The sequence below is a fragment of the Ammospiza nelsoni genome, chromosome 5 (genome assembly GCF_027579445.1).
Source record: "Ammospiza nelsoni isolate bAmmNel1 chromosome 5, bAmmNel1.pri, whole genome shotgun sequence".
Taxonomy (NCBI): Eukaryota; Metazoa; Chordata; class Aves; order Passeriformes; family Passerellidae; genus Ammospiza; species Ammospiza nelsoni.
The window spans coordinates 64,377,805-64,402,334 of NC_080637.1; the positions used below are offsets into that span (position 1 = coordinate 64,377,805).

General features: G+C 46.3%; 1 protein-coding gene across 2 annotated transcripts in view; it reads right to left on the reverse strand.

Moving 5' to 3' along the window:
- The window catches only part of HIPK2 (homeodomain interacting protein kinase 2), a 127,142-nt gene that overhangs the window by 17,739 nt on the left and 84,873 nt on the right, over positions 1 to 24,530 (reverse strand). The window contains exons 3-10 of one of the 2 annotated variants that reach the window (XM_059473107.1): positions 17,839 to 17,962; positions 15,662 to 15,781; positions 14,910 to 14,996; positions 13,009 to 13,193; positions 9,186 to 9,348; positions 6,481 to 6,607; positions 4,873 to 4,994; positions 452 to 594 (exon numbers count right to left, since the gene is read on the reverse strand). In XM_059473107.1, the coding sequence (XP_059329090.1) occupies positions 452 to 594; positions 4,873 to 4,994; positions 6,481 to 6,607; positions 9,186 to 9,348; positions 13,009 to 13,193; positions 14,910 to 14,996; positions 15,662 to 15,781; positions 17,839 to 17,962 (1,071 nt within the window). Of the gene's footprint in view, positions 1 to 451; positions 595 to 4,872; positions 4,995 to 6,480; positions 6,701 to 9,185; positions 9,349 to 13,008; positions 13,194 to 14,909; positions 14,997 to 15,661; positions 15,782 to 17,838; positions 17,963 to 24,530 lie in introns of both variants that reach the window. The other variant, XM_059473106.1, reaches the window with a different exon arrangement.

The following is a 24,530-nucleotide window of genomic DNA, read 5'->3' on the forward strand; positions in this document are numbered from 1 at the left end:
CTGGGTTCCCAGCCTTCCCAGGACAGAGCCTTTTCCCCAAAAAACAGACTGACAGAGTGGTGTGGGCCTGCTGGGTTCCCAGCCTTCCCAGGACAGAGCCTTTTCCTCAGGGAACAGACTGAAAGAATGGTGTGGGCCTGTTGGGTTCCCAGCCTTCCCAGGACAGAGCCTTTTCCCCAGGGAACAGACTGAAGGAGCGGTGTGGGCCTGTTGGGTTCCCAGCCGTCCCAGGACAGAGCCTTTTCCCCAGGGAACAGACTGAAGGAGTGGTGTGGGCACAGCGTTCCACTCCAAGGGCATGGAGCAGACAAGTCTCCCACAGCTGTCAGACATAGTGTCACAGGCTGCCGCCCTTCTCCCCTCAGCCCTGCAGCCTGGCAAAACCCCAGCCCTCATGGCTCCTCCAGCCCCTGTGGGTGCTTCAGGGCTCCTCCAAGCCTCCCCAGTTTACCTCCAGTCTGCCAGCGGCTGGGTGCCAGCCATGGACTCCGGGATGACGGTGGCGTGCTGGACAGACGTGTGGGTGGCCACCCCGGTCAGCTGCTGCCAGGCAGGAGGGAGCAGGATCTGCTGAGTGCCACTGGGCCATGCTTGCTGCCAGACAGAGGGAAAGCAATTCCTTAGCAAAACGCATCAAAAGCACTGAATGTGAGAGATGGTCCACACTCATCTGGGGACTCTAACAGTGATCGTGGTCATGCTACACAGCTTTTACCACCTTTCAGTCACTGTCAGGAAACCACAGTATAAGCAGGAATAGTTATAGAGAATGCAAAGGAGGGGGCAAAAAAATCCTTGCCATACAAAGCAGCAGCTGTGTTTTAGGTTAAACAGGGAATGGAAGGGATCAAAACTTGTTGGCATTTCTAACCAAACATCAAATTTTTTAGTGCCTTCTAATTTTGACTCTCCAGACCAGCTGGACACTATGGCTCCATTGTTAATTTCCCCTTTCTATACAGCCAGCTTACTTTCTCAAGTAATGCACAGCTACATATTGCATACCTGTCCTCTCCATGCGCTCTCCAACTTGTTCCCCTCCTCTTAGAGGGTGGAAAATCTCCACCCTTTGAGCTGAGCCATCATTCTGCTATGCAATCACCCCTCCAGCTGTGCTGTCACAGGCATGACTCAGGTTGTCCTGCTCCAGTGACTCCACACAAGTCAGATGATTGCTTTTTGGAAAGGGGAAACTTTCTTAGCTATGTGCTGCCCAAATGTGGCTCTGACGGCTTTTTGCTGCTGGGCTGAGGAACTCAGGGGTACCAGCTACAGCCCACCTTAGTCCCAACCTGCACTACTGTACTGGATCTGTGTTGTGTTATCTCATTGCTCTAAGGAGGCTAAATTTGAGGGGAGGCTTCTTCCAGGCATGCATTTACCCCCTTCCCCACCCTCACAAGGATTGTGTTAACTGTCCCCATGATTCCCTCCTATACCCCAGTAACAGAAACCCCAAAACAATCCACCTGCAAAAAAATACTTTTTCCCAATTCTACTGCTAAGTTTGATCATCTTGTAACTTTCTGTGTTGCTGAGTTACATGAAAAGGCTGCTATAGTGAGGCCTCTCAGCAACATCTGCAAAGGATGGAGAGTCACAAGGCTCCTGAGAGCCCTTCATCTAGGGAGCCACAACCATGGACTGGTGATGCTTGGAGCAGGTAAAAGGATGAGGTAAAGGCACAAAAAGATCAGGGAAGAAAAAAAGCCTTCTTATTATTCTCTTTTCTTTTTTGCCTCAGCTTTGCTTTAAAAGAGGAGACTGAACTACTGTTGAAGTCAATCCCAGGGGAGTACCTGGATTTACTTGCAGACATAACTGCTTCCTCCCTTTTCAGGAAGGGAATGGAACAAATCTAAGCTCCTTGTCCGACTGCAGTGCATAAATTTAGATGCAGTGTCAGGGCCTAGGCACAAATTCCTCACTTATTAGGTAAGGACCACTGAATCATTTAATCTGCAGATAAGACTTGTCTAGGCTGATCCACCAGCACTGTGTGCTGTGCTTACACATGGAAGGCTTGTCCTGGCAGCTGCAGCCTGCTCCCAGTCACTGCATTACTATGAGATTTTGGTGGGGTGGTGAAGCAAAGCTCTGGCCCTTGTCCTCAGAAGCTGTGGGTCCCCTGGAGGGACCAAGATTGTACTCCAGACACAGAGCAGGAACAACTAATGGAATAACATTTTGAAAGCCAGTGGCAGGACCTCTGTAGGAAGTGTTTTTGGGAAGGAGTTAAAAGGAGAGAAAATGAAGAATCCAGGGTGTTATTCAAGGGCAGGGGACAGTTCTGGGTCACATCATGGAAGCCGGCTGGAAAACTGTACAGCTTTGCCTCTTTTGAAATCTGAAGCTGCAGTGAGCTGTGAGTAAAGACAGGATCAGTCTCCTTTCACTGGTCTCTGTGCATACAATATGTGGACCACACTTGCTTGAGAGGATGAAAGGAGACCCAGGGAAGTTACAAACAAGTTACTTTAGCCACTGACCCTGCATCTTGCAGGCTGCTTGCTCTGCCTTGCACTGCCTAGCTCCATGCCACAGGCTGCAGACACACAGCTGCCAGACACGATGCTCAAGCTCTGTCAGTGCCTCCTGCCTGGATCCCTCTGTCCCTCATCTGGGACATCTGGTCCTGTACAAAATGCACAGGGAACTGGATGCCAGCTGTACTGGGATGCAGTAAGGCTTTACCAGCCACAGGCATTCTGAGGAGTGCAAACACAGAAACCTGTGCCACGTGCTGGGCACGAGGGGAGAAAGCCTGAGAGCACTTCACAGTGCTGGGAGCACAAGGAGCAGCACCATGCCTCATCAGTGGGACAAATAAAGCAGGGCACGGACAGAAGGGGGCTCTGGAGGCACTGCTCCCTCTTGCACCCACAGCAGTTGCATGACCCAGGCTGAAGAGCATTAGATAAGCAGCTGTGCATGAGAAGAACAGCTCTCGGCTGGGAGAGCGACACGCAGCCGCCAAGATCAGATGTGACTACAATGCATCACAAAGAAGCTGTGTTTTTCCATTCAGGAAACTGGAATTGGGTACAGATTTGTTTATCAGGCCAGCTGCTCAGCCCAAACCGAGCGAGGCCCACGGACACCAGATGCCAGGGGCATCAATCAGAGCACCCTGCCTTCAGAGACAGCTCGCATTTCTCACTGTGTGAGACAAACAGGCACAGCAACAGGCACATCTCCTCTCCCTTATTACACCAAAAATTTAAAAATCTGTGCAAGTGAGGAGTGTTTCTCAGAAACAGCCAGAATTCCCCTTTGGAAGTGACAGTGAATGAGATGTCAGCATAAAGTATGAAATGGGATGCCCATGAAACAGGTGTTCATGTGGCAGAGGCAGCACTGAAATCAGTAACCTGTGGGCAGGAGGGTGCTCAGGAGGAGCTTTACTACCAAACATTCCTCACTTGCATAGAGCCCAGAAAAGCCACCACGAGAAGAAAGAAGGAGTAGGAGGTACTGAGATCATTCAGGATCCTGCTTTGAGATGTTTCCAACCCTCACCCCTTCAAGCGCCAAAGGACAGCACACTACAGGAGGCCTGGCAGAATGTTGGGGGCAAGTAAAGCTAGCTCTGTGACCTCCTTCACTCACTGCCCTGGCTGCCTTCTTGCACAAGCAAGAGGTGCCAGCCACTGAGCCCGCACAGAGTGCTCCTTGCTTTGCCATGACTTTTGTCTCCCTGCCTCTCAGGCTCTTCTTTCCCACCAAACAAGGGAGGTGGCCCATGTGAGTTGTTACAACAGGCTGCAGCAGAGATTGGTTTGGTGTTTCAGACAGCTCTCTGACAAAGGCTCTTCTATTGGGAAGGGGCAGGGCTGATGGAAATCACACAGGCTGCAAGTTGCATTTTGATCTGTCTTTACCAGATAAATGTGACTGGCAGCTGGCAAAGGAAGGCAAGAGCGCCAACAATCTTACCCCAGCAGTGCAACACACAGGTGTAAACCATGAAGTCTGCTGGCTCCTGACTGCATATGAATATGCTGGCATGGCAGATCAAACAAGCCTGAGACAGAGACATGCCTTTGTAACTAGGTGGTCATCTTTTCCAGCTTGCACAACTTAGTTTTAAGTATACTAGGTGGTTTTTTTCCCTGTGTGGTATCAGCAGAGGTACCATGGTGCCAGCTCAAAAACACTTGAGGCAGGCAGATTCACTGAAGCCTGCACAAGGAGGAATGAATTGCTGCTCTGGTCTGAGGAGCTGGGGTACCCCTCGAGGATATGCCTGTAATCAGTAATACCCATTCCTGTTTGGTTTTTTTTTTTAAGGAGGAACCATGCTTTTCCTGTGAGAACATTTCAGAGAATTGTGCCAATAAGAACTGCTGGCAAGGAGAGCTCCTTGAGTGTGGGGCCCTTGCCTCTGCCTCCTACATCTCTCTCATACCTCACGAGCAGAGGTCCTCATAAAACAGAATGGTGAAAACTTAAAGCATGAAATGTATTTATCAGCAACATGCAATTCACCAGTGGATGGTTCAAACTGGTGCATCTGGCTGCAAACCACCCCCAAGATTTTGAGTTCAGGAGGACGCAGGAAGTTATTATAGGTTCCTTCTCAGCAAAGGCCTGGCACTGCTTTCCCTGAGGCTTTCCCACTGAGTTCAGTAGAAAAGCAGAAAGAAAAAGGGTTTTTCCAGTGGCTTTTGCAACTCTGACACAGTCTTTGAGCTGAACAACGAGCAGGGGGAGATTTTGACATTTCAGAGAAAGGTGCAGACCCATATACAGTTGCCCAAATTTCCAAACTGCGCCACAGAAGGCCCCCCGAGAAAGCTTCTCTCCTCAGCCTCCAAGAGCCAAACAACAAAGTAAACACCTGCTGAGCTCAGTGCCTTTAGCATTCCTTACCTGTGCGAGGAGTCCTGGCTGGATCTGAAGAGGCTGGGCCCCAGGAGCCTGGGTGACAATGGGGACGGCGTTCTCCATCCGCACCGAGTACCCGGCGTGCTTCGAAGGGGACGCTTGTAACCCTGTTCCAGCGGCACACAAGGGACAGCATGAGCCACCAGCAGCACTGCCAGCAACAGGGGCTGGCTCTCAGTGCCTAAAGGCACTTCCCAATGTCCACTTAAATTGCAGCGTTCAGTTCCTCTGAATAATCTGCTATCAGAGTGCCACCTGTTCCACCCCGGCCCAAAAATGTCCATCAAATGCTCACAAAAATTATATGGGTATAAGGGTGCAGAAAAAGCATTTCCGAAGGCAATAAGAAATTAGCTGAGTTGGGTACCTCAAGCATGGGAAATATTGCAATACAATGTGCACAGGCAGAAAAGAAAAGAGGGGAGTGAACAGCTGCTCTTCCCCATATTCTCTGGTTTAACAACAAGAAATGGTCTTTATCAGCCAAACCCCATCATTATAGGAGAATGCTCTCTTTACACCAAAGTGGGCTGGGAAGTCAGAACTCCAAACTCCCTCAGCCTTGATGGGGACAGATGATTTTCTCTAGCACAGTTTCTTGGGACTCATATTTGAAAGGCCCTAGCATACCCCAAACTCCAGACACTGCTGGCTGAGCCTCACATTAGCCTTACTGAGCTGGGGAAGCTTCCCTCTCAAGCACCTCAGTGCATGCCACAGCCTGTGCTGCCTCCTCTACTTTGGAGCCTTCTCAAAGCAGCAAGCTGAGGATGGTCTCTTACATCCTCCACTTCTGAAGTCAAACCCTTGAGATGCATTTTAACTATGCCGAAGAGGTCTAGCTAAACTTCTCTAGTTCAAAAGAGCTTTGATAATCTTGCAGAACATTTAACAAGTGCCTGGAGACTAATGCACAGACAGGCTTGTAGATATGAAGAGCAGAAGTTGCACCAGCTGAACTGAGGTCTATTTAGACCACTTGCTACAGACACTTGGCAAGTTTTCCGGAACTGCAGCAGCATGTAAAGTTAACAGAAGGACAAGGGGTTAAAACTGAGCATCTCCCAAGTTGTTGGACAATAGTTCCTACCACCAGTATACACAAGCAGAGCTGTTTGCAGCAGGGCTGGAGCTGAGGGAATTGCCCTCATAAATGGTCATGGCATCTGTTATGGGGGAGAACCCTCATATCCACAAGCAGCACACTCCCTACTGCATTACCCTCATGAGTTCCCCTTCCAGCAATGAAGTCATTGAAATGTGACAGTATGACCCATTCCATATATATGTACTAATTCACTGGTATTGTGTGGGAAAGCTTTCAAGTTTACCAAAGTATGGCAGAAGAGCCTTAAACTTTGTTCAGGGCAAAGAATGAAAAGGGAGCTCCCAGCCCCTTCTCAGTATCAGCTGCCTCCAACTCAGGATATCAGAAGTGACTGCAAGATCCTCTGCGCCAAAGCAACAACAACCTCTCTGCTCTGATTTACTGCTCCAGCCCTTTTTTCTGCCACATGACCTGCACTGAGGAACTCATTTCCAACAAGAGCTGGACAAAGCAGCAGGCCAAGGTCTGGTGAGGCTGTCCCTTACCTTGGAAGCCTGGAGGGCAGACGATGAGGGCTTGCTGTAAGGGGTCTGGCCGGGCACAGATCTGCGCTGTTCCTGTCTGCAGGGGCATGCTCCGCTGGGCCACCGCAGCCATGGACGCTGCTGAGGGCTGGTAGAGTGCAGATTGGTAATTTAGTATGGAGACCTCGGGGTTGGCTAAGGAAATAGTGGCACTGGAGGAGGTGGGAGCCAGGTTGGTGGTCTAAAGGAATGATGGGAATTAAAACAAAAAAAACAAACAAACAAAAAAATGAGGGAGATGGGTAGGCTGGAAGAAGCAAAATCCAAAAAAATAATGAAGTAAAGTAGTGTAAGATAAAATAAAAAGCAAACCAAAGCAGCAAACAAGGGGTAGAACAGGATGCTGAGGAGTGAAGAGACAAGGGCAGTGCTGGGGGAAGGATCACAATCTGCCCGAGTGTGCCACTGCCGTACCATGCCATGGGACCTCCGGCCATACTGCCCAGAGACACAGCACATCCCCTACAGCAGAACTGCAGCCCCATTTCTCACCCAACTGCCTCTGATTTGCAGCAGGAGGAGGATGGGCTCAGAAAATGTTGCTATCCACAAATCACACTGTTCACTTGTCATGTACACAGCTCCAGAAGCTACTGACATTTCTTAGGTAAAACAGACTCAGCACCTCCACGCCCTGTGAAATCGCGTCCTGAGAGGGAAAATCCATTCTGGCCTTTCCCCTTAGATACCTTGTATCTAAGATGCCACATGCCCCTTGAATTATGTTTGGAATTTGAAGTAATCAGAAGGCATAACAGGAGGTAATGCTAATACTTGCAAAGTCCAAACTTTGCTTGAATTGTCTTTAAAATCTCTTAGAGCAGAAACTCCATTTGGAGACGCTTCAAAGCCAAGAATATCAACCCAGAGTTCTGCAAAAATCGAGAAATCTGAAGATGTTTTTAAAATTTTATGTATTTGGACTAAGTCTAACAGTTGCAGGCAACTAAACAGCTCTGCCACTGCTCCAAATATATGTTCTTAGCAGACATTACCAGACCAGAGCCCATCCTTCCCTTGTCCAAATATGCCAGTAACACGGCTGGAGATAGGTCAGACAACATTTTCTCAGGGTGAATGTATGAATCCAGGAGGAGCCTTTGATCAAGTGCAGCAGAGAGTAGCATTTTGCACTGCACTGGCTGCCACTGGACCTACACTGCACTTCCACAGCCGCAAAGGACGTGACAACAAAATATTTTCTCCTCCTCCTCATCTCCTCTCAGTGCAGGGGCTGTGCAGGGCAATCTGCTCTCCTGTGCAACACACTGAGCAGCAACCTGAACTTGCAGTCTCAGAAGCCATAACTGGAAAGAGGCAATCCCCAGATATTTTGCAGAGACAGGAAACAAAAGAAAGCCAAGACAAGTGGTATGTTGAAGAGAATTGTGAAAGGCTTAGACCTTGCTCAAATTAAAACATCTTTCCTGGAAATATTTCTGCCAATTCTTCTAGGAACATTGGGCATGCTGGTTCTGCTCAGAACACGCACCCCTTATGAGAATTCAGAAATGACCATGGAACTCCCCAGCCAACAGCTGATCTTAATATCAAGTGAAATGCAAGGAAATGAAAGCAAGCCTGCCTTTCCTACAAGTAACTGTGGTACAAGCAGTGTCTCTGCCCTGCAGCTGGGGCCTAGGGGAGCACATAGCATGCATTGCTTTAGTGAACATCTCAAAACAGCCTAGAAAGGGAACTGGTGTTTGTCACTGGTACCCTCTCACACCAAGTCATGACCTATCTCTGTCTGTGCCTGCCTGAGTTGTTTTAAAAGACCTTTTGTGATCACATGTATCAAGACCTGAGTCAAGAAGCCTGGTTTTCTCACTGACACAGGAGCATCCTGCACAGCTACACAGACTCCTTTAGCTCCCTTCCTTTCCAAACACCGTTTCCACAATGTCACCTGCAATCTCTAGAGTCAATCTTGAGCAGCCTGTTCCCAAAAGGCTTCAAAGCAGCAGCTACTTCTTGAGCTTCAGTCTCCTAGAGTGCTCTCCCTGGAGAGTTTCCTTTCACTGCTTGCAATTCAGTACCACAGCAAACAACTTAGCCACATAAAATCTGTTAATGCAGCACCCCCCAACACTGGGACAGGTAAAACTAATACAAAGCATGATTATAAAGCCAGAGCCCACCAAACTGGAGTGCAATGTGTTCACAGTGGGGGCACCACACCAACTGTGGTCCCTGGAGTAAAAGCAATGAGAGATAAGAATAAATATTATCACTAAACTCTTCTTTCTTGTTGATCAGTTACAGTGCTGTGTCTGTTACAGAGAGTTTAAATTCATTTTACTTCAATGCCAATTTGAAGAAGAGCTGTAAGATCACAAATACTTCTGCCTGACACAGGGAGTGAAGTACTGCTTGCTGCATTAAGGGACTAATGAGCTTTTCCCCATAGCAACCTCCCAAGTAAGCAGGATTTATCACCCCAACAACAACAAACAACGAGGGCAACATTTCACAGTCACACAAAATGTCACAAGATTACTGCTTGCCTGAAGAAAAGAGAATGAGGAGAGGAGCAGAGGAAGGAGAGCAGAAAGGCACCATCTCTTGGCAGGCATGTTAAATGGGATGCTACTTTGCTTTTCATCTTCTAGGCCCTCCTGACATAAATGTTTCAAGCACTGGCTGCTTGTGATTGATGGCCTCACCTGGTTGTGGACTGTGTTGAGCTGGTTGTTAAAAGTCATGGTCAGGTTGGTGGATGTACTTGGGGCCACATGGGTGATGAATGGTGTCTTGCTCTGGTTCACCGTGTCGTACATATTCACCCGCCGCTTGCAAATCTCCATGTTCTGGAAGCAGGACTTGACACTGCGCGGGGAAAGGGGGGCAAGGAAGGCACAGAAAAATCAACCAGGCGACTCACACAGGTTACAGTTCATCACAGGGGCCCTGCAATAGGTCTCCATGGCAGGCTTAGCACTTTCTAGGCTCTCAAAGCCCTTTGCTATTTTATGTAGGTCTCTCTTAACTGTGAGAGTCAGAGTAACACTGCACTGAAGAAGGCCAAGATGAGAGCAGCTGCCCTGGGACTCCTGGGTGCTCCCACAGGTCTCTGCACTGCAATACAGGTCACTAAAGCAAGGCAAAGTGGCTGCTCTTTAGGGGACAGGGCAAGATATACAAAGTGGCTATATTAAAAGACTGAAAGAGACTGAAAGCAAGAAAGAAAGAAACGTTTTTTTTTCCTCATGATAGAGCCTGAGAGGAAAAGAAAACTCATGCTTTTTGCCTCAGCATAAGCATAGCTTTATGTGCCTTTTGCAAGGAAAAATTTTACTGTTCTTGATCACTGAGACCCCCTAAAAAAGTCATCCTTGTTCCTTTTAAATAGTTGTTCACCAAGAGCTGAGTCCAGCTAAGCAGTTAAAACATTGCCCCTGTCTGGCTAAACACCTGTGCAGACGCTTATCTCGAAGCATGACATCTCCTTTTGCAGTCAATGGGACAATTAATATCAAAAAGTTATTCCAAAGCAAATTCCTCAGTGCCCCGAGGGAATCTGGTTCTGAGGTTATCTCACACTGAGAACTGGATCTCTGGGGGAATGATTACAGCTTCTTCCTCTACACTGCCTTTCCCTTAAATGTTATTGATATAGCAATGGAAATTTTGAGAAGTATCCTATTTTGTGCCCCAGTAAAGGAGATTAAATACTCTCTACATTGCTAGAGCACAGCAGGCATCTGGTAGATTAAACTGTCCATATTTCATTAATTAGAATACCAAAGCATACAGAGGTTAAGAGACAACAACACAGTGAACTTGGGCAACACTCTATTTTTAGTACAATCTCACTTTTGATATCTGAAAACCAATACAGATTTTCCACAATTCTTCCACAATAACTGGTTTTACAAATGTAACCTCAGAGTCTGAAACACAACCTCAAAGTATAAAGGTATTATTTTATTTCCATTATCCAAACATGAAGAAAGAGCAATTCCAAGCAGTAAAAATCAGCTGTATGCTGACCATTGTGTAATGAGCTGAACTGCTGGAGGTAGGGGGTATATCCTCACATCACTTTTAAGAAACAATGGCCCTTCAAACCTTATATGATCCCTAAGGTTGATGAAGAGGACCTAGATCTTTTTATCCCTGTCTTGTCTCTTAATCACATGGTCACCTCTCTTATCCTACAAGTAATATCCTGGTAACTGGATCTGGGCCATGAACAACCTGCAGACAAGCCAGGCTCAGGACACTGTGCACAAGATTTCAGCATTATGTGCATTCACTTCCAGAACTATACTTGTTGGTCACAGAACATCCAGCAAAATCAAACACTTATCAAATAAACACAGAAGGCTATTGGATCACTTCTTTTCAGTCAAGTATGAATAATTCTACCTGCACAAAGAAGAAAGCACTGAGAGGAGTATAGGTTCTGTACATGGTGAATAGTGTGTGTCACCAAATGGTTCTATCTAACAAGAGGTAAGCTCTACAAATGCAACACCAAGTTCTCTGGCTTTACTTTAAAAAAAGGTGGGAGAAAAAACCAGCAGGGACAAAGCAAAACAGACAAAGTCTGAGGAGAACTCAGCAATTTAAGAGCCAGGAAGTTAAATATGTGAAATGGGAAGCTAGGCTCACTATGCTGTCTGCTTGTAAGAAAGCAGAACAGCCCCTCTTGCACTGCTTGAACTTGCAGCCTCTCTGAAACGTGCCACAGCAGAGATTCCTCCCAGAAGCTACAGCTCCCATGTATTCTCACTTTTTCTGCTGCCCATTTTATTTCCAAGAGAGATTATAGCTCCCTGCATCTTTCAAGGCTTTGAAGTTTCTATTCTGCAAAGCACAAGTAATCTAAGACAAAAGCTCCATCCACTTGCCATGCTGGTTACAGCTTACTGCTCCCTCTGCCAGTCACTGATTCCAGCATGGAGGGGCTTGTGGGGTTACACACCCGGCTGGCACACCCTTGGTATTCAGAGACATGATGCTGAATTCTTTATTTGGCTAAAATTCTCACTGCTGTTGGCCCCAATGATATTTTCAATCTTTCTGGGGCTTTGCCTGAGCAGCCACAAGTGAGCACTTCAAAAATGAAGACGTGGTTATGGACTGTTGCGTTAGTGGAAAGATTTCTGACGGCAATGCATTAGCTCACAAATCTCTCCTATCTTACACAATCAGCTCTTGCACAGTCAGAAGGACTGTTGCAAATTAAAAGACTTTTGTCTATGATGCTCACTCAGTATTTTTGCTGTCATATTTTATTCATGATTTTTTTTAATATGAAACTTTACTTTTATCCTGTTTAGCACAATCATGCCCCATCTTGTTTTCATTTATCACTTACTATCTATTTATAGGTAACAATGCACAAAGATGGCTGTGCAGGCTAAGTCTGGGTCTACACAGATCGTGCACCCACTACCTTCTGGTAAGCAGATGCTCTTATCTTGTGATAAATGTAACAAAAAGGCAGCTACAGCTCCTTCAAAGGGGGAAAGCTACCTTAAACAAACTCAAAATACTGCAGCCACCCATACAGGCAGGGGAGCTGACACAGTTACCTGTTGCTCTGCAGCTCTTCAAGCAGCCTCCTTAGATTTTGTACCTGAGCTCCTGACAGCCTTTAAAACACTCATGCAAATAGCACCCAATGAAAGTACAGCACTGTGCCAATAATTGTTCTCCTGTCAAGGGGAAGGGACAGCCTGTGAAAGCACCTGGATATGCTAAGTGCTGTAAAGCAGGATGTTCAAAGATAAGTGTCCTGAATGCTTTGTAAAACTCCCACTATGTGTCTGCCTTCTCCACTTATACCTGAGAAGCCTGTCCCTGTGTGAACTGGACATGGGCAGTGGGCTGGGGACAGGTACCCTGCATTTCAGGCTGCTGTGCTATGTGATGCAGCCTCCAGAGAAGGGCAGTGAGGCTTGAACATGTGACTTCTCATCTCCATCAGGCAGTGGAGCCCTTCCTCATTCTACATGTGTCAGATGAGGTCAGAACATGGTATTTAAGGTGACACAGGTGGACAACAACCAAGCTGAAATTTGAACTCCTCATCCTGGTGCTTATGCCTGTGAAACAGCCTGCTGCAGATCAGCTTTTCCCTTAAAAAGCAAACAGCCCCAAGCTGACTCCTGGCACGATGGGAAGGGTCGGCTCCCCACTGCAGATAAGGTTGATTACTCCAGTAACAATCAGGACTATATTACTTTGAAATAGACTGATACTTTCAGCACTAATTGCATAATTTCTTCTGCATTTTAATGCAAAAATATGTAATTACTGAATATTTACATAATTAATGTAGCACACACTGCAGCGTTTTAAATGCCAAGCACCTACAACACAATTCTTGCAACCTTGAGTTGGCAATCATCTTTTTCTTCTAAGCAGGAAAAGATTAAAACTTAGGGATTAAACATCTTAAAAACCCCTCAGATACACTTGGTCTCCACCACAACCAGCTCTCCTTTTCAAAACCCAAGGGGAACAAAACCCACGTACTGTGTGCTGTGAGGGAAGTCGAGCAAGTGTGTCATGGTGACAAAGGGGTGGCTCAGAGTTTCGATGGGGGTTATCCTCTTATCCGCGTCTATCGTCAGCATCTTCTTCAGCAGATCTATGAACTCCCGCCGGTCTGCCTTCTCCACCAACATATCGCTGCCCTCCAAATCCGTCGTCATGTTCACCTAGAGGAGAAGGGACAGGAGTGAGTGCTGAAGGGGAAGTGCACATGGTCAGGTCTCCAGCAAAATGTGCTCACTCCTTCTTGGAGCACACGCCCTGCCAGCCTCCCTGTCCAAAGGAGTGGCTGCTGAAGAGCCACACTGTTGGAAAAGACTGAAACAGGAAAGCCTTATAAATATGATTGTCTGGCAAAAGATTTTGAGAATACAGAAACTATAAGCAAGATTGAAGTGAAAGCAAGCTTTGAGATACCTTAGTTACTGAACAACTGGAAAACAATGGTGTGGTGGACTGAAGGTAATCCCCTTTTGATGAAACAACACCTTCTGCTTGCAGACAGGCCCAAGGGTCAGGGCAGACCCTACTAGCTTGGCAGAAGGGGTCCAAAGAGTAGTTTTTAGGGTTTAAAATGTGACACAGTATGGTAATGTATTGATTCTTATAGGTTGTATGTAAATGCTATAGGATTTGTATCTTGTACTAGCTTGGTTAGTGAGAATTAGAATATTCAACACAGAAGATGATTTATTGTATTGTAACAAGAACTTCACGCTCTTACCCCTTTTACTCTCTTATGCTTTTGCTCTCTTGCCTCTCTTACTCACTTTCCCCCTAATCCTCTCTACCCCTCTCTTCTCTCGGGCCTGCTCCGAGCTGTGGCTGGCAGCTCCAAGCAGGGCCCTGCACCCAGGCCCTCTGCAATAAACCACAAGTTCCACAACCTGGCTGCAGAGATCTCTCATCTCCGTCCATCCTGACCATCCTACCCTGATGCTCCTACACCACGCCAAGCTCCGTGGTGGCCGCTCATCTCACTGGTGCATGTCACAGCTCCAGACAGACTCTCAAGTGTTCAGCTCGCCTGGGTCAGTGGCTAATGAAACACTTAGTCACCCTCCACTGAGGATGAACAGCTTCCATGTGGTAGCAGGCAAGCTCTGATAATCACAGTGTTTATCATATACTGTGCCATCAGATACTTATCTATGTGTCCTATGAGCAAAAAATATATAAAACACATAAAAATTGTCAGTAGGTTTATGAGAAACATCCCATTCATGTATCAGGAGCCATGAATTAAAGACTTGTTATATTATTTCATTAATTATCTGGTCTCCTCAGATTCCAGTCCTCTCTTCCTGCAAGCTTACATGATTTACTTGCTACAATGTCTAGACCTTGGTAGCACAAACTCCAGTTTGGTGCTAGTGTTGGGCCGGTTTAGCACACTGGTTTGTCAGCACAAACTCCTGTCACAGGAGTGGTTATGCTGGGATTAGCCCTCACAACAACATGGAACTGACACAGTGAATTAGTGCTTCCCATTCTTCCCCCAGCCAGCACACTCTTCTGTGGCCATGGTGAATGTTTCCACTGTCACCCTTTAACAAATGGGAATATTAAAGCACACAGAAAGCAAGTGACCTGACAGTGGTCATACAGAAGAGCACTGGAGAGACAAGAGAAAATGCAGGATTTCCACACTCAGAGATGTGCCTTAGCCACTTTCCAAGGCTACTTTACTACAGCACACACACCCCTGTGTGCAGTCACTCCTACAAAGCAGCACATAACAGCAAATTTGGTAGGCATAATCCTGGTATTTTTCAGGAGCTGGCCCCAGAATAGGATACACAGAGAACTTCCATAATTCCCTTTTGTTAGTATTTCTGCAAAGCATGCAAACAGTCTTGCTGGTTACTCACCAATGCTCTTACCTGTGCCATATCATCCAAACAGTTGAAAATATACTTTCTTGCTTCCTTTGACTTAATCCCCGTCTCTGCCTCATGATCATCTGGCGTCTGCTCAAAACAGGACACAGGCATTGACCAACACTGCCCTGCAACCAGCTGCAGATTATGTGCCACTTCCCACATGTGCCTCATCCTGTCCTCATCAGGGACCATCCTGCCTGACCAGACACCATTTACAGCATCTCCACCATGGTTATGTGTCATCTTTTATGTCACAAGGCGATTTATCTCTTCTGTTTCACTTCTGAGGGTCCTCCCAACTATGGTGGGTCTCTTTCATCCATCCTGGCATTGAGGTACAGCATGCCATCCCAGCCAGAAGCATACAGGCCTCTCTCCCTGGGGACAGCATGGAGCCAAACCCACTAGCACAGGACACTCAGGGCTCACCTGCTTTACTCAAGGTTTTGACTGTAGAATTAAAATGCTTGCCTTTTTTCCCCCCTCACAATGAGTTAGATATTAGAGCAAAGTCTGCCCACTATGCACCAAATCATTGACTACTCAGAGGGTCAGCTCTGGACTTAAATTTCCTACAATGCCAAGCAGGTGAATTGTAGGCTCCAAATTTTGGGGATGGCAGTTTTACCTTGGGCAGTACCCACTCCTATGTCTGTGCTGCACTGCAAAAAGCAGAAACTTAGGCTCTGAGGTGACCTGAGTGTCTCCTCACTTCCAACCAAGGTGAAAGAAACAAGGGAATGTCTTCCTACCTTCAGCCTCCACAAGGGATATGGTGAGTCTGTATCCCTGTTGAAAAACCTCGTGGTCTTTGTCCCTGCACTTAACAAGTACTCTGCTGGTAAGCCCTGCGTCTGTGAAATGTAGCGAATCTGCAAGAGAAGGATGAGAGGTTACTGTTCATCCTGTGAAGGTCTCTGGAGGTCTTCCTTGAAGGAGTTCAGGAGGCATTTGAACCAAGAGAACACACAAAGATGTAGCATGTAGAGAAACTTGATGCCATAAAACTCAGTGCAAGGAATGAGAGGAAGAGAATTTCTGAATGGGATTCCCTTCATTTATCACATACAGCACTGGAAACTCACACTTAGAGTGCACTCCCACAAGTCCTAAGGATGAAAAGAAGAAAGTTCCTAAATTTATAAAGTTCAAAGAGAAGGACCCACACAGTGATTTCAATGGGGTGTCTCAACACTTGGCACCCTCTCCAGGACGTCATTTCAGCAATTTGATATTGGCTCTTTAACTTCTGCTGTTTTTCTTCCACCTGAGCACACAGCCTGTCCTAGGAGCATCCTGAAGTTCCAAACAGGATTATGAAGTGACTGCCTTTGAACTAAGATGAAACATACACTCAAACCAACTGATGGTATGGAAAGTACTTGTCTCTACTGACTACATGACGTTATTTGGGATGCATCCACAAGCATGACTTCATTGGCACCCACACAGCTAAAAGATACTCTATTTCTTTTTTCAGAATGTCTAACATTTATTTATAAAGGAGAAAGAGTCTGTGATTACACAATTAAAGACTAATGTCACACATGCCTGAGGTGCCACACAAAACCTTAACTTTGGCACCTCCTGTCTCCTGCACGGCTTGATTCTGCAAAAATTGCTGCAAACTCTGCAAAACTACTAAAACCAGTCACCTACTCTCAAAAATGCTAGGCAAGAATGGAAACTGTTTTTGAGAGAAGAAACAGAGAAGGATAAAAACATTAAATACATGAAGGCATAAAAGCATAAAAAGCAGGCGTGCTTTCAATCACTTCCAAGCACTCAGGCCCTGGTTCACTGTGCATGGCTTGCTCAGCTCTGCAGCTCCTCAGGTCCATCAGAGCTCACACACCTCAGAGGCACCTGGATCCTGCCAATCCCAGCCAGGATCAGCCCCTATCCCTTCCCCAGCTCCCCAGGACCCCTCGTCACACTTTACCAGAGGAAGCTTTGTGCTGGGCAGTTAAGCTGGCCAGTAAGGTATGGTGATTTCTTTTCCAGCTGTGTGTTTTATGGCTTTTGGGTTGCAGTGAGGAAGACAAAGAAATCTACTTTTCATGCTTGGTATGTGATTTTCAAATGCTTGTAAGTTTCTCAGCTACATTTGATTTCCTTTAGAGTCACTAATAGCCCTGCTCTTTGCTGCAAGTTATTTCCCCTGCCAAATTTTACCTTTAGAGCTCTGATTAAAAAAATACTGGTTTCAAAAGAAAAGTCAAGAAAACATTTCAGTATGTGAAAAACTTATTTTCCTGCCTTTTTTTTTTTCTTCTCTTTTTTTAAAAAATTATTTCCTAAAAGCAAAAAGACCCTTTTCAGGCTGCATTTTCAGACAGCTAAGATCAGCCTGAATACTGTGGGAATGCAAAGCATTCTACAGCCCTGGCTCTAGCTGCTGCTGCATTATCGGTTTTAGGACTACAAAAAGGGCATGAAAGCCTATAGGGAGAAAAGGAACGACAGCTTATATTAACTGGAAACCTACATCAATGCCAACATTCTCCTTCTTGTCATTGCTTTTAATATGCACTCTCATAAAAGGGGTTATGAAATGCAGCTGAGTTCATGCAGTTTCTTCTAACAAATAAGGCTTTATGCTGCACTTGCTGTTACAGCAGAGAACGGGTGCCTGCTCTGCTCAGTGAGGAGGGACATGCACAGAGCTCTCCAGTCAATGGCAGCATTGACTCTTGATTTTGATTTCACTCAGGCAGCCAGGTCTTAAAAGCCAGCATACCAAGCTGCACACTGGTTACCTGGAATAAATACCCAGGTGCACAATGACAATGTTGACTTGGGAGAGCAAGAAATACAGATCCATCATTAGCCAAAGTGAAAAAGTTTCCAACTGCTCACTCTGACAGGAGAAGAGAAAGAGATAGAGATGTGTGCACTTACCAGCACCCAGGGCAATATCCACACCCACCTGATCGTACTCTGAAGCTCCTGGGTACAAGGGCCAGCCCAAGAACAGCTCTGCAATGACACATCCCAAGGACCACATATCGATTGCTTCACAAAAGGGTAAACCAAGGATGATTTCAGGGGCTCTGCAAAGAAAGAGGTCAGAAAACATCAGCAAGGGGAGCAGAGCTGCTCAGCTGGCTTTGGGCAGCTGGTGCTCATTGTGACACTCATAGAGCTGCCACCAACAAGTGTCACTGCTGTGACAGAGCTGAGGGACTCACTGGCACAGTGCCTGCTAACCAAACATCAGTCCGTGAATATTTAGCCTTACAGAAGAGTACTGTGGCCATATAGAACCAAGAGACAGCCTTACATCTGGCAGCACTTTGTAAAGGAGGAAACTACCCCTGCTTTCATCCAGCAAGTGGGAATATGAAGGCACCCAATCAAGGCCCCCACTTGAGGCTCTGAGGGCCAGCTCGCTGTCCTGTGGAGAACTGTGCAGATCCCCTGCAGTGAAGCATCCTCTGTTCACACAGCTCCGTGGGCTCACAAACAGCCAGACATTAAATAATCATTACAGGACTGGTATAAAAGGATTACTGACTTTTTATACAAATAGCTGTAACAATAAAACAAAGAAATAATTTAATTAGATCTATTAGACCTGAGCCTTTTCCTCAGGAGGAAGTAGCCAAGAAGCCTTCCTTTCCCGGTCTGTCCCAGGCACCTGATTAGATTTCCTTTTCCCTTTCAGCCCAAACAGCCAAAATGCAGCAGCTCTCTGGCTCCAGGAGATGCCACCAAAGCACCTCTGCTCCCTCCCCTTCCAGGGGTATTCTGTCCCACTGCCTTGGGGTGGTTGGAATCCGTCTCCACTGATGCTGAAAAGGTCTGTAGGGATAAGGTTAGATGAACTTGCTCAGCTCCAGTGGCCAAGGTGAGATTAAATGAATCCTGGCCTATGTGCCCCAAACGTTCTGCGTTTCAAAAACTTCTGTGTGAAAGAACCGAAAATATTTTCCACATACTAAAAACCTTATCACACAAACACCTTCCTTACTTATCCCACCTCTGCCTAGATGTCCACATGCAGTTATATGACAGTTCCTATTTATACAAGGATCTCCTAAAGCTTCTCTCCTGTTCTTGCAATGCTTCTAAAGCCCCAGCTTCTGGTGTCATAGCACGTACAGCAGGAAAAATAACTTACTCACCCATACTCCTCTAACTATAAAGAAAGAAAAACCAGAAGACAGAAAAAATAAACACACACTGATTTAAAATTTTCATAATTTTAAATACAGCCTTGGGATTTCTCAGGCCCTTATGCACATTTTGGAAATGCCTGGAGTTGGCTATTGAGCAAATCAAGTGCCACCAAGCAAAGCTCGAAATAGGACCCATGGTTCCTAGTTCCCCATTTGTCATCAGGATAAGATCTGACACTAGTGAGATCATACTAAGGATTACCAATTGCAGTGGAAAATATTATGTTTTAATCACACTATTACATAGTCATGTCAAGACAAGTCTTCAGCCAAGAAACCAAGCAAAATGGTGATTTTTTTCCAAAGAAGCAAAGACTCTGTAGCAAGAATCCATGCCTTGTCTTCAGTCCACAAACTCTCCCAAGTTTTGGGAGACTTGTAATGATAAAAGTCCCAAACTACCTCTTCTTAAACCAGCAACGCCGAATGTAAAAATTACAGGAAATTCTGGGATTTTAAAGTTAGAATTCTTTGTGCCATTCCCACAAAAACAAGTCAGAAACTTAAAAAGTCTTTACCCCTTCTAGCTTCATCTGTACTTATCATTGTCATACCCTACTCCTCTTTAGCCCACTGTGACAAACTTTTTATTCAAACAGCAATCTCTCCTCATGAACAAGGGGTTAATTTTCCTCCTTTCCTCCCTATTCCGTCATCCCTGTCATCCCTACACACTACCCGACACCTAGACAAAATGCAGAGAGAAAAAGACAGCTATGGTGACCTGAATCTCATTACTATGTAAATCCTGCATTCAAAGCCATCTGCCTCTCCCTGCCTGCCTTCCACATTGTGAGGGAAATGTCCCTGGTCACTAATGACAGCTCAGCCACAAATCGCCTCAACTTCAGGTCCCTCCCACTAACTCAAGTGGAGGGGTAGACTGTAGGGATATTCCCAACATGATTTTGTGTGGAAAACTCCCTCTGCATAAAAAACTACTTGCACTGCTGTCATATGCAGCACACACCTCCCCTCCTCTCTCCCCACACTTAGGCTGCCAACACCTCCAGACCCCTGCAAGAAGGGATGACCTAGAATTTGAGGTTCCAAAATCTCTTTTTTTTTTTCTCCTCTTTGGCTGTCAAGTGGGTTTACCTGAAAGTCCCACTTTCTGGAGTAGTAAGGAGAGAATTTGTTTTTTACACACAGAAGAAGTTTTCAATCTTCGCTATTGAGGAGAAAAGCACAAATCTATGTCCACATTATTTAAACACAAAAAGTGCAACTAAACAGAGCATCACTCATTCCATGAATTCTAACAATGGTGAGAATGCCTGTGGGAAGGGGCTACATCTAGGTGATATGCTGCCTTACACACACCACAGCCGCCACGTGCTGTGGTTTTCTCCCAGCCTATATGTAATCATGGTGATTTTTCCATGGAGAGGGAGTGGCACTAAGACAAAAAATGTCTTGTTAACTTAATTAAACAGTCACTAAGACACCTCAAGAACAACAGGTAGTGGATGCCACACAGGATTCCAGATTTTCAGCCAGCAGATACCTCTTGTTTGCTGTGGGAAAGATGGAGCTGCAGTCACCAGGAGCAGTGCTCTTCCTGCCTGAAATGGCCAATGCCAAGCATTTTGGGGCAGGATGCTATGAGCTCTGTAATGAAATAACCTGTCCACTGACAGAATACCTTTGAATCTCCACTGGGGTGGTTATTGTTCTTTATTCTCAGTTATGGATGCATACATCCTTCTGCACATGGTATCTAACATGCAACTCCTCTCTTTCTCAACATAAGCATGTCAGTTTTTTAAGACAAGGTGAGATCTTGACTTCCATCACATGTTATGGCACAGATCTCCACAGGCAACCTTCTGCTTTCAATAGCATCTTAACTCAAGTTTTTTAAAGCTTGATTTTCCTTCATCAGGTTTAAATTTGTCACCTCTCATTTTGTGTTCACATACATTGGTTTAGAGGTGAAGATGGAAATGATTGAATCACCTGTCCTTTACCACAAGCTGCTTTTATATCTTTGCCTTGCTTTCCCATGCCTGCAGCAGCTTCTGCCTTCTCAGTGTATCATCCCATGGATGTTTCAGTCCCCTTCCACTGCCTGACCCTGCAACTCCTCTTCCTGATACGACTGCTTGGAGACAGGCTGAACAGCCCTAGAAAGAGTTAAACACAAGGATATTCCCCAGACTTATTTTACACTATTTGCAGAATGCTTTCGCGTTCCAGTCTTCCCTAAGCTTAATATTTTGTTTGCTTTTGGAGTGACACGAGGCATTTCAGCAGATGTTTTATCTGGGAGATCCTCTGAGACACACAGTCCTTTCTCCAGAGAAGCTGCAGTTAATTTAGGACATACAATTATGCAGAAATAGTTCATTTTTTCTCTTCCAATGTTTACTGCCTTTCAGTACTGCACTGATCTAGCATAATGTTTTCTGTAATCTAGATCAAGTCCTTTAAATGCTCCTTGCTCTTTTCTGCAGCCTAACCTAAGACAGTATGTGATGTCTGCATGCTTGAACATTTCACTACTGGTCCAGCACTTTTTACAGATCATGAGTACATTAAATAACTCTGGTCCTAAAATGCACATGCAGTCCACTCCACAACTGACCCTTGTTTTCTTAAAAGCACTCAGATTTAGCTCAGCAAAAAAAAGGTGTAATTTTCTTTCCCAAAGGTAAAGAAAACAGTTTCCATGCCTTAAACAGTTCTTGTGTGGGATTTCTGCATTGTGCAGCTGCTAGCACTGTGTAACAAGGGAAAATGCCCTATGAAAATATGCACATCCAAGTATTGCAATCATAAAACGGAAGGACGATTCATGTGGCAGCAGATCCTCCCAAACAGCACTGAAATCTTCAGCAGATCTCTCCATGAGTGCACAGAGTAGTATTTTCTGTACCAACAATACAGGTTTTTTAACCCAGACCCACCAAACCCTTCGATTGTGGTGAGGGATCCTGTCTGACAGCACACAGTGGAGCCAGCTGCCAGACACCTCAATGCGTGCAGGAACATCCCCAGCTCCGGCTCTCCGCCCATTTCTTGGCTGTGCATCTGCAGCACTCCTGGCACAGCAACTCCTGCCTCCAGTACAAGGCACACTGAAGGAAAACAGAAAACTTTGCCCTCCTGTCCTTCCTCTCCCATGAGCTGCTGCCTCGATGTCTTCCAACAAAATGCACTCCCCTTCTGCATGCACAGGCACAACCTGTTCTACAGCTCACACAAATCTCACCAGCACAGACCAAAGCTTTAGAAGCCACTTGTCACCAGCCTGGGAAAGACTGAAGAGCCCTGCCAAGAGTCTTCATCTCCAGGACAAAAGCAGCCATCCCACCCCCATTTCCACATCTCTACCCATTTCCAACCAAATTACCTGCCTGGACAGCAAAGGGTGACCCTGTTCCTTGGCTCAGCAGTGAGTCCAGTCAGTCCCCATCCTTTGGAGCCCAGTTGAAAGTGCCTGTGTACACCACAGAGCTCTGGTGCTGGTGCCCTGGGCAGCAGGGTCCCCGTGCTGGCAGCACCTGCAGGTCCCCAGAGGCAGCAGTGCCACCTCATCATTTGCTTGCACCTCACACACGACCCCGTCCTGCTCTCAGGCCTGCTGCTGGCGGAGTATTTACTTTAGCAACCCTGCTTTGTGGCAGGGTAATTTCATTGTCTGGTGTTTCTGTCAGGAAAATTAATTACCAGTCTAGCTTGCTGGCTTTTTCACCCACACATCACAGGACATTAAAAACAGATGCCAAAAAAAAATTCATTTCCACAGACTCGGATTCAGAGAGCTGGGCTCTTTCTGAATTTTAAAACTTCCCTGCAAACTACCCTCCTCAGGGATAATTTACCACCTTTGGTAGGATCTCATGGCCAAGTGTGATAGTCTCAGCTGAGTCCTTCATGGACAAGTATAACCTCAGACAAAAATGTAACTCAAAGCTGGATGCTTGCTGGCACCTGGAGCAGAGAGTGCTCCTGCTCCCAGAAGAAGGTTGGGGGCAGCTGAAGGCAGTGCAGACAGAGGTCCAGTGAAAATGTCTCTGAGCTGAACACACAGCTCCTGCCTCACCTGCTAAAGCCTGAATGCTGGGAAGCAGCAGCTTTCACAGCTCCACTCAGGAAGCCCTGGGCAGAGGGAGAGGCAGGAGCTGAGCTCCTCTGCCCAAGCAGGGATGCACTGACCAGCTGCACACCCAGGCCTTCACCCCACTCAGAGCTCAGGCCTCCTCCATGCACCAAGATACCTCTCGTGAGGACAAGGAACTGCATCCTTTGTGTGTCTTACAAAGGGGTTTTTATTCAAGTGATGGAGCTCTATCCTCCTCTCAGATGAACCCTTTCTTTGGCATCTTTATGGACTCTTTCTCATACCTGCTCACTTGACTCTTGTATTTTGTGGAGGTGTCCACCTTTTATTGCCATGTACTGTAGAATGCAGAGTACCTTTAACTCTTCGGTAATGGAGGTGGAATGCAAAGAGAACCTTTTTTTTTGTTCCTCTGTACTTCTCAGACTCCAAATAATTTCTTAAATGAAAGGACGTAAAAGGAGACAGGCTCACATTCTGGAAGTAAAATACTACAGTTGCTATCTCCTTCACCCCTCCACTCACACAGACACCTGGAAGGGATGCAGACATCAAATATGGATGACCCCCAGACTAAGGTCATCCTCTGCTCCAGGGCTGGGCATCTGCAGACTTTTGTGTCTGTGATAAAGGCAGCCACCAGGGCCAGAGCATAACACACCTACAAGCACCGACAGTTCCTGCTTGCTCACTCCCCATCCCATGGACAGGAGAGCAGCTCCAGGCCCCACAGTGCCACTCAGCAGGGCAATGCTGGGCTCACCCTCATTGCTGGATTTCTGCATTTCTCCTGCATTCCTGAGCAAGGGACAGCCCTGGTAGTCAAGACGCACCCCAGAATATGCAGGCACACTAAGCCTTTCAGATCCCAGCATAAAGTTCCAACCACAGAGAGGCCAGTCAGCACAGGGTTATTCCTGAGGGAGGGAAAGGACCACAGCGGAATGCCACAGAATACTGTTTACCCACATATATCTATTGGTTTGAGTGATAAGGAAGGACAGTGCCACTACAGGGCTCCTAGCAGGCTCTCACAGGTCAAACACAGCTACACCTGGTTCCTGGGTGTAAGGACTGTGGGTGTAACCAGAGTCATTTCCAGGGCTGCCAGGCCACCTGTACAACCTCCACTAGAAGGGAGCTCCAACACTGCACTGCTCACATGGCTCTTGCCCATCCCTCAAGATAAGTCTGCAACACTTTAAAAAATATCTGAATCAGCTCAAAAGACTGGAAGCTGGATCCACTCAGCCTTCAGTGATGGTTTATGTTACAGGACATAAATATAAACTGGAGGCTGGTAACCAGTGAGGTACCACAGAGGTTTATCCCAGACTGGTCTCATTTAACATCTTTATCCCTGACCTGAGGGGG